Source organism: Chinchilla lanigera, unplaced genomic scaffold, assembly GCF_000276665.1.
Source record: "Chinchilla lanigera isolate Chin_1 unplaced genomic scaffold, ChiLan1.0 scaffold00039, whole genome shotgun sequence".
Lineage (NCBI taxonomy): Eukaryota > Metazoa > Chordata > Mammalia > Rodentia > Chinchillidae > Chinchilla > Chinchilla lanigera.
In genome coordinates this window covers 10,334,374-10,344,675 of record NW_004955440.1, presented here as the reverse complement: position 1 = coordinate 10,344,675, position 10,302 = coordinate 10,334,374, and the positions used below count along the sequence as shown (strand labels likewise).

Genomic DNA, 10,302 nt, shown 5'->3' with positions numbered 1-10,302 from the left:
GTCATTTTAACAATAGATCAATTGGAACTCTATTTATTATTTAACTGGTAGTGCATAAGAATCGAAATGATGAATAATTGTATTATTGCCATGAGATGAACTTTTTTCAAAATAACTGAATGTGTGAAACTTACGCCGGTGAGTGTTTAAATTTGTTTGAAAGTATCAGAGCTTATTTCATGTATTTGCAAAACTAATCCTGCTAAATAATAAGTGTAATAAAATTTTGTAAATTATAGCCAGCAGACATGATGGTTGTTTCTTGATGAATTAGAACAGGAACTATAAATATGACAATTTACAAATAAAAGTTGATGTCCAAAATTTATAATTTTTTCCTTACTAAATCAAATGATGCTGTTCTTATCTTACTGCATAGTATTTTACTGCAGAGATCTATTTGGAAATGGCATGGTGCATACTCATACAGTGACTCAAAGTGCAACTTGGCCTGTGATATTCTTTCGGGGAACAAAACACTCTATTTCAAATCCATTATTAAAAAGCAGATAACATGTGCACTTTCTAAAATGCCTGTGACTTCACTCCTTTGATTTTATGTAATTATAAGTGAATGTTCATATGTATTTGCTTTTCGGTTGGCACAGCATTTTAAAGCTGAATGTCCTCGGATAAAGTGCATATTTTCTTTTGGTTCATGAAGTGTATCACAGGGTTATATGCTCAAAACTTTAATATTTTATACTACAGTAGAATGTAGTTCATAGCCATGCTTACAATAAGAATTTTAATGTTACTCCATGTATGCAGGGGGAAAATATTAGATACATCTTGTATTCTGAAGCAAATAGCTGGTAATAGAATCTATGCCTTCTTATGTGTTATCTTATAACTTCTATCAGCTCTCAAGGAAAACTTTGAACTCAGTATTTTTCCAGAATCCGCAGCTCAAAGTAAATACTTTTCCTTTAATTTCAGTTTAGCATAATAAAATAGGGAAAACATCACCCACTTAAAAACAGCTTAAATTGCATGTACTTTGTCACTGTAAATAAACAAGGTAAACATTGACATGACTTCAAATTATTCTTGGGCTGAAAAAAATCTGCAGTTCAAAATAAATTCAGCCTTTGGTCAACATTTTGGATGCAATTCAAAGTTTCTCATAAAATAAACATATTTTAAAGAGTGTTTTGAATTTCACTGCATAATTTCTAGCCAACAGAAATGACAGTGGTATCTTTAAAGTTTATTATATGTCAGATCAATAGCTGTTATGCAGCCCTAACACAGGCATTGGAAATCTGGCAGAACTTTCCTTCTGCCTTAACCCTTTTCGCTGTGACACACAGAAAAACTTCCCCTAGGTGTCCACGGGGAAACCCTCTCACAAAGTGAAACTTCCCTATGTGTTTAATAACAGAAGTATTCATTTCTGATCCAGTGAAATGAGGGCTGAGCTTTTAGTCAGAAAAGAAAAGTATACATTAAAGTAATCTTCCTGAGGTTTTTTCAAGAGTTCTATTCTGCATAATAACAAATTGTTTCGAAGCATGAGCTTAAAATGAAAATGCCCCATCACAACAGATTGTAAATTTTTTTCTGCTGCTTTTAAAAGTGCCTCGATCACTTCTACGGCTTCAATGCTAAAGTTAAGTATTTGCCATTTTATTTAAACATTTTTTGAAAAGTGAACATTCTGAGGCTTTGCAGCATTATTAAGAAAAGCTGTCCGTACTTTACCATGTTGTTACATGTGTTTATCTGCTGATTATAAAATGTGTTAAACAGTATTTTAAAAACAAAAAAAAATGCAGCGCTGCGCTTTGATTAATTCACTGAATAAAACATATGCTGTTCGTTCTGTTCAATGCAATTCATATATGATCGATAAAATCTTTTAAAAGAGCAACTTTGGCTTTTACGATTGTATTGCCGACCATGTTTTTTGGCCCATTTAACTCTGGCAAACAAAGGCAAGCAAGCCACTTTCTGGTTATGATAACAACGTCTTTTTAATATATTCTTATCCTCTCTAATATTTCTCTAGGTTGGAAGCTGTATATTGTGGTTGTTACCCACTTTGTCCCAAAGATTTGGTTTATCCTGAAATATTTCCAGGTAGCCGCTTTAATGTGCTTTCGTCTTTGTTGTGATTTAATATATGATTCATACTAAATTAGAAAGTTTGAAAATAAACTTAGGCAGGAGCAATTGTTTATTTGGCAAGTCAACATGTTAGTGTTAAGGAAAATTTTATGTGTTTTAATACATTAGAGTAAGCTTATATTTACCATCTGTTCTTTTAAGATAACAAAAAAACAAGTTTTCAAATGGCATTGTTAGCATACACATCCTATAATGGTGGGTTTTTATAAGCAGGTCAGTGTTGCTGCAATTGCTTACAGATTTTTTTTAATGATATACACAGAGAAAAAATCAAGGGCTGAAAGTCACACCAAATTATTTAAACAATTGAGTAGTTAACAATATGCGATTGTTGTACAGGGTATGTACGGCTGTAGTACCAGTTCTTTGAAAAAATCCTCATCACTAAATATATCACATATGCATTGTGTTACATTAGAATAATGTATTTTAATCACCCAAAGGAGATGTCTAAACAGAACAACTACACCGTCTTATTTAGCATTAAACATCCTTGTGAGCTGAGGTAACCTTATAAAATCATGCTTAAATAATGTAAAACACAAGGCGGCACAGAGCAATATGCATTTTTAATTAGTAAAGTGACTAATATCGAGTGTGTGCTTTGAGGTTTTTGTTTCATTAAAAATGTATCTGTTTTTCCTGCAGCTGAATATCTGTATTCTACACCTGAACAGCTTTCAAAAAAGCTCCAGAATTTCTGCAAAAGACCAGATATTATAAGAAAACATCTCTATAAGGTAGTTATTGAGAAAAGATTTACGTGGTATAAATGCTGTATTGAAGTACAAAGAAAAATCTTTAAAAAAAACATTTAATTAACATACTAATGTTTAAAGGAAACATGCTAGGGAGGGATATTAGTTGTTACACTAACAAGGATTAATTAAACTGGATGCCAGTTGTATTAACCTAGGTCATATGAAATACGTACGCTTAATGCACGATACATGCTTTTTTTAAAAATTTATTGTTTTCTAAGATGACTGTCCTTTACATTTAGCCCCAAGAGGCTTATAAAAATGAACTTGGATTAATGTAACTCATTAGTTTAAAAGGAAGGAAAGATTCTACAATTATACTAATGAGGATAAGCCTTTCTCCCATCATAATGAAATCTTCAGCCCTCAAAAATTCAGGTGAATGACATCAGTGAAGTTGGGTGTTCGTTTTTCAACTACTTTAAAGATCGCTTTCAAAAGTTGAATATTTCCCTTGTCCAGTTTAAGAACATGACATAAAAATACTCAGCTTTTAGGATCAGCACTGTCAGTTTGATCTCTGAATGGCAAGGGCAAAAGGCAAATAGTCTATATAAATAGCATCATCACTCAGGCCCTCGTTTGTTATCTTTTTTTCTCCTATTTGAGTCCAGAATTTTAGATTGTTGAAGTAACAACACAAAGAGGCCCCGCTCAAAGTCAGAGTAATCCACAGGGGCTAAATCTGCTTTATGGGCTTCGAAGGTGGCTCTAGGCCATAAGTAATATACCTTTTTATATTCTTTGAGTGTCGCATCTTCGTTTTACATAAATTCAGTATAGTTTACAATCTAGCAGCTTTATAATCCAGCATATTTTAATTTTCCTATGCTAATGTGTAATCTATGTGAAATAATGTTCTCTGCCCTTTTTTTCTCTCATTTCTTTTTTTATGACCTAAAATACATATTTACATAGTGATCTATCAAAACATGACTTTGTTTCTCCAGGAAACAGTTAAACTTCAAGAAAAAAGGAGAGGACCAAAAATGCAATTTAACACCCAATTTCAAGCTCATTATCTTTCATTGTCTATTAACTTGGCAATGGTTCAGAAGGTAGCTCATAATAGTTTAAAATGCTGACTGCACACTTCCAGCCTTCAGAATCAGGCCTTGAGTCAATACTATTGTATCGTCTACACACACAGAGCTTCACAGAGAAGACAGGTCTTCAAGGTTTCCCCCAGTATTCCCTAATTTTTAGTTTAGTCGCAGTTTCATTTGTATAAAATATTAATTGAATAGCTTCCCATATGATAGACTGTTCAAATATGCAGATTATGAAAACTAAGGAAATAATTCAGTATTAGTACAAAATGATTCATTTTATATATATATATATATATATAAAATACAGACCTATTTTTTAGTGCATTCATAGTAAAATTATTGATTTTTTCCTTCAGATGAATTTTTGCTAAAGTACTTACAAATATATTTCCACCATGGAAATTTATCAGTTTTTAAGTTTGCTGCAGGTTAGGCCTTATTAACTCTGTTAGTCCACATGTGCAAATTTTAATGGTTTCAAAAGTCACTGCAACAAGTTGTCTCTAGTTAGAAAAGAAAGCAGATCTCCAGTTGAAATACCTTAATGCAGTTACTGCCATAACATAGCTGTAATTATTTATTTTACAAACAGCTTCTGGAAAAATTCTAAAAGCATGTGGGCTTAGTAGTATGTTGTTAATATATAAAATCATTCCTTCTACAGTTGAAAAAATAGCCCATACCTTAAATGTCACTTCAGTGAGCTAGTATATCTCAATACTTACATATATTTTTAGTTTTCACATCACAAAGTCCTCCATCATAAAGTTTTCTAAAGCAGTAATTCACTTATAAGCACTTAGAAGATTTTATCTGTATAATTCAGTTTTAAGCACTTTTACCGTGGAGTTTTTGTTATCAATCTGCAATACACTTTCATGTATGTCCTAATTCATAGATCTTAATAATATACTATGTAAAATTTAATCTCAAAAATTAAAGAAAGTAGTTCAAAATTATAAGTAATCAAAAGCTTTATGATGCAACTCTTAGGAAAAATTGGTGTGTTAAACTCATTAAGTTTAAGAAAATCATAGGAAAGATTAGAGAGTTAGTTTGTTTGTTTAAGTAGGACTTAGGTCCAAAACAGGGAAAAAATGCTTTCTAAAGCTATAGTAAACTATAATAATTTTTACCTAATATTTTGTAAATATACACTACTCAGGTACCATTTGCTTTTACTCTATACTAGAGAATTCTTTTCTGCAAGGCAACCTTTTACCTACATTTCTTAGGCAGTGGAAGAGGATCTTTTGTGTGTTCTGTGAAGGGAATTGGGATTTTTTTTTAAAAGATTTATTCATTGGACAGTGCTGTTTTGCTTTTTAAAACATATGCTTCTAAGATCTAAAAGGATAGCATGTCACTGAATTCTTTAATTTGTTCCTTTTACATTTTTACACCTTACTCTTTTTTTGTTGTTAAAAGTTTACATTTTAGAATCATTTCAACTTCTTATTATATGGAGTTCACTTTAGGATAGCGTTTTTTCGTATGGTTTCACACTTAGAAATTTAATGACTAGAATAAGGCTACTAACACTTGGCTTACTTCTCACATGAGACATTATACTTTCAATAAGAGTGAGAGTTTTGGGGCTATAACTTGAAGCAGGATTTGAAACAGAATGCTAGCAAAAAAAAGCAGACAGAGAACTTACTTTTTTTCTTAAAGTGACTCTACTTCAAACCCTGTGTCCTCAGCTTCCTACCTGAAATTATTTCAGGCCTGAGATATTTAAATCCCTCACGTGACTGTAAGTGTGCACTCCTTTTCTCTCTGTCTCTCCTGCCCCTGCCTCTGTCTCTATGTTACACACACACGTTTTTCTTGGAATTTTGAGAGAAACCTAATGCATAGCAAAATTAAATATTTCCTAATAATCTTTAAAACTGGACAACCATTTTCTTCATTTAAAAAATCCTAAGACTACTTTATAAGCATGCTTTGGTCATGGGCTGTAACTTCCTTGTAGGGTTAGGATATGTCCTCCAGGAGGTCAAGCAGGTGCGTGGAACATGCATTTGCACACAAAGACTAAGTTTCACTTCATCCTTACAACGTGATTTTTTTTCTACCGGGAATTGAACTGATGACCTGAGGCTTGCCAGGCAAGCACTTATGCTGCTGAGCTATATTCCCGGCCTTCACTTCATCCTTAATAGAGAGCTCTTTAACTCCCTAAGCCTAACCTAAACACAAGTTCCTAGAAGAAATCATAAAATAATCTGCCAGAGATTGACATCTTACACTGACATTTCCTCTCCCTCCTACTCTACCAACTCTGTACCATAAAGTAGAATTTTTTTTGCCTCACTTTTACTGTATGATTTTTCTTACCGAAAATTTCCAACAGTTGCTTGAGAGTGGTACTTCATAATTTAATCATTTTATTTGAAAATGCTTTAGAAATAAACAACAGTCATTTGTTACCAGTATTGAACATAAAACAGGTGTAGAACATTTGTGTAAAGTCGATATCACCAGGACTCCAGGAGAGATTTTCATTCCTGTGCTATTTCTCACTTACTGTTATTTCCAAGTTGAGCAATACTGACAGAGAGAGACAGAGACAGAGATTATTCTTTTTGCTCTCAGAGAGTGACCTGTAGGGTTTTTTTTAAACGTTTTTCAGGTGATAGTCACTGATTTTTAGTTTGTTTTCTTCATCAAGTTCAACATCCAAGAGCTCTTTATAATCTGCTGTTATTTGGAGAACAGAAGAATTTTCAGATTTCTGCCTAAAACTAATTCCAAACAATGATTAAGCTTACTACTCAGACTCCATGCCCAGAAAAGCCATTTGTGGTTGTCTTAATTATGTCAGGCTACATCTATCTGAACCACAGCCAAACCACTTTAAGTTTCTTTCAAGAGTGGTCACTTCGGAGTCCCCTTTTAATTTGAGCTTATACTTTAGACATGAACAAGGTGTTCCTCACTGGTATTAACACTCCCTTAAAATCCTTACTTTTTCCTTAAAAACAAAAACTTAATTGTTTGTGACATTTTAAGAACTTGTAAAAATCTCTCAATTGCACCAGTATAATTTAAGGCAAATTCTTCGTCTCAAACTCTCTTTACTTCTCTCCTACTACCCCTTCCCTCCTTGCCCTTCTCCTTGTTCTCTTTTCTTTTCTCACTTCCTCCCTCAGTTTTATTTGGTTTAGTTTTCCTTTGAACTGAGTAAAATAAAAACAAAACAGAACATTGAGCACAATAGGTGTGCTTTGGCCTAGTAAGGTCAGTGAGAGGTTTTGTCTTTCTCTGCTGCCATTTTCAGTCCAGCTCTAGAGGCTTTTTTGGCCCCTGTGTTATTCATCTGCAAATCAGGGAAAATTTTTTTTTTAAATCACAAGAGCACTGACCCCTGGAAGCACTGCTGAAATGAAATAATGAACATCAACCCATTTGTAAATGCGGAGCGCTTTATAAATCTCATGGAACAGTAAGGGCATTTATCTTGTGTCTTCACTGCTTAAAAGTAATATATCAACAAAAACTGTATTAAGAATGTTGCATTTCTCGTGTTTATAAAAGTTAGAAGTTGGATGATAAACTTCTAATAGCTGTCATCTACTAAGATAAACCAGGAAATGTGTGTGCAGTAGTATGTACCCATTTGCAGAACACAGTAGCTCTCTCCTACGGTTAGAAATACAGGGATACTTTAAGCCGGTCAGGTCCTGTGACTTCTTGAGGTGTTGGAATTCACGACCGTGTACTTGGTGGCTTTTGAAGCACAACTGACATACACGATGCCAATTTGCAATATGAATTTTCAGCCTGCTTTGGTGCTTCAGTTGATCACGTTTCTTCTTGCTTTCTCTTTTCTCCCTCCCCCTTGTTACAGGGTGAAATGGCTCCGTTTTCCTGGGCAGCCCTACATAGTAAATTCAGGTCTCTGCTTTCAACAGAACCTAGGGAAGATTTGTGACAGATGGGCTAAGTCACAAACTTGCAGCCTAAGGCAGAATCTGAAGAACTTTCCAGAGTGTGCCCATATTTACCTGATCAGAGAGAAGAGAAAATCTGCAGAGGAAGCCGTGCCTGGCTGCCTGTCATAGCTGACACAAAGCCATCTGCCACAAACCTGTGGCGGCTTCAGATCTCCAGTCCCTGCCACCACCCCAACTCAAATTAAATACAGATTCCTAGAGAGGTTATGATGGTTACACATGTCCTCGGCATCACATGTAGGAGACTGTTCAAAAAAAAATATGTGGCCTGTTGTATAACTGCACTCATGTATCCCATATGCGGTGCCACATTGAATTTCCGGTGGAATCCGTTTTTATCCTTTGTACTGGATGACATGGTGCCTGAATTCTTTCTTTTCGCCGACACGATGGCAGCCAAACTGCAGCTTCAAACGCTCACACTTGGCTGGGTTTCTACCTAGGTTGCCAGGTTATCATCGGAGCCTTCTTGTGTCCTCAAAGGGCCACAGGGCCTGCAAGGAGGATCAGAATGCTACCGGGCTAATTGGGCAGCTGTCTCAGAATTGTGTGTGGGCAAAGGGCTGCTTTAGCACTTTTCTTTGAGCAAATTAATGACTCTCTGGCACAGGAGTTTGTAAGTGAAGGTATTAATAAGAGGTCTGGCAGGTATTCCCATGATTCACAGAGTTACATTTGCATTTAATTAATCTTAAAGAAAGTTGCAAGATAAACAGCTGTAATTCGGACAAACATAGCAAATCCAGTCAGTGCAGCCATCTCGCCTATCAAAAAATGAACACTGAGATATGTTTTGTTCAGTTTTTCCTACAGATAAAAATAGAGAGATCAAAATCCTTCTCAGAAAGCCAGTAATTTTGGTACAAATTTTCTTCAAAGATATTTGCATTCTGCTACAAGTATAACCTTTTCAAGATAAATCACTTACGATTCCAATAGTCAAACTGCTGTATTTGTTGATATAACAATGTTTTGAACAGCTAGATTGTGAAATAAATTTTTAATACAGTGCCCACTGCAATTTTTAATTAGCGTATCCATTTACATATAAGCATGTACATCTCTCTGTATGTTTCTCACTGAATGTTTTCCATGTGTCAGAGACAACGAATACAATTGTTTCTTTTCTGGATGAACAAGGATCTGTTTTGCAAATGTTTGTAAGATATTATGACATTTCCAAGAATTTCTTTGCATTCTGCAAAGCAGGAGGTAAACATTTGTAGTCATTAAGGTAAAGTCTGTTGATAAACCATCTTCTGTTTACTGACAGGTAAATTGTAACTTTCCTAGCTCTTCAAATGAATAAGTTCACTACTCCACAGAGTGAGAATCAGCCAGGGAGAGGTGGGTAGACAAATGCCAGCCCTGACTGTCAGGCTTCTAGAAGGACCAAGTGGTCTAGCAAGCACTGCAGATGGCATGGGCAGTGGCATTTCAGGCCAAAGGGACCCATTTGAGGGTAGCAAAATCACAAGCAGGAGATAGACAAAGATTAGGGAGCTAGACATAGCTCTTGGGATAGAGAAAGTCTTGCGGATTAAGGCAAGTAGGAGTGTAGAATTCATGAGGCCTGGGAATTTTAAAACAGGAAAAAGAAAGAAGCAAAAACAAACAATGCTATTGCTCTTCTCCCCATCCAAGAGGAGCTCCATCGTCTACGATGGGCCTTACAGTCTTTGCTTACTGAGAAATCATTGAACAAATTATTTTCTTACTCATACAACAAAGGGCTTGGGAACTAGTTCAGAAGTCACTTCCTGCTCAAATCTCTGGAGCTTGGGATCTACGGGGGGTTGTGGGGGAGGGTGCACCATTTGAGAGCAGAGCTGAAGATATGAGTGTGGATAGAATGCTCACTGACACTCCCTTGGGGCAAGGTTATACTTTATGCCCTCTAGTAAAATGAACCAATCAGAAATGTGCTGTACTATAGAAGATATCTTCTCAAGATAATGTAAATCTCACAGCCAAGAAATGGTATTAAAGTTTTACTATGTTTTTCTATCCTGAAAATAGTGGGCTCACATTTTATGCTAGATAAGATCTTATATGAACAACAACTATCCATATGTTTCCTCACTAACTGATAGGCAAAAAAAAAGAGAAAACATTAACTATCTTTCAGAGGCTACATCCAAAACATTTAAATATTTTTCTGATTTTGGCAAATAAAATATTGAAAGCTCCCTTTGTATGAGTTTTTTCTTATACCCATATTCAAATCAGTTTTTGTTTTTAGCTGTGTCCATCACCGCTTCCAGGTAAAAACTTACATAAAAGTTGTTTATGCCGACAAATTTGGAATTAGTGGATCAAAGCAATAGAAAGCTTTGTAAACATATAATTCTAAACACTGGAAAAGATATAACTATATCCTTTGTGCGTACGTGTGCGTAG

The 10,302-nt window shown here is 35.0% G+C and overlaps 1 protein-coding gene across 10 annotated transcripts in view; it reads left to right on the top strand.

The window, feature by feature from the left end:
• Gtdc1 (glycosyltransferase-like domain containing 1) overlaps window positions 1–10,092 on the top strand; it is a 367,853-nt gene extending 357,761 nt beyond the window's left edge. For 7 of the 10 annotated variants that reach the window (XM_013517454.1, XM_013517453.1, XM_005390782.2 and 4 more), the window contains 3 exons: window positions 2,012–2,082; window positions 2,779–2,870; window positions 7,797–10,092. In XM_013517454.1, coding sequence (XP_013372908.1) covers window positions 2,012–2,082; window positions 2,779–2,870; window positions 7,797–7,880 — 247 coding nt within the window. In that variant the 3' untranslated portion in view covers window positions 7,881–10,092. The remainder of the gene's footprint in view (window positions 1–2,011; window positions 2,083–2,778; window positions 2,871–7,796) is intronic. The other 3 variants (XM_005390786.2, XM_013517455.1, XM_005390785.2) reach the window with 2 other exon arrangements.
• Window positions 10,093–10,302: the final 210 nt, after the last annotated feature.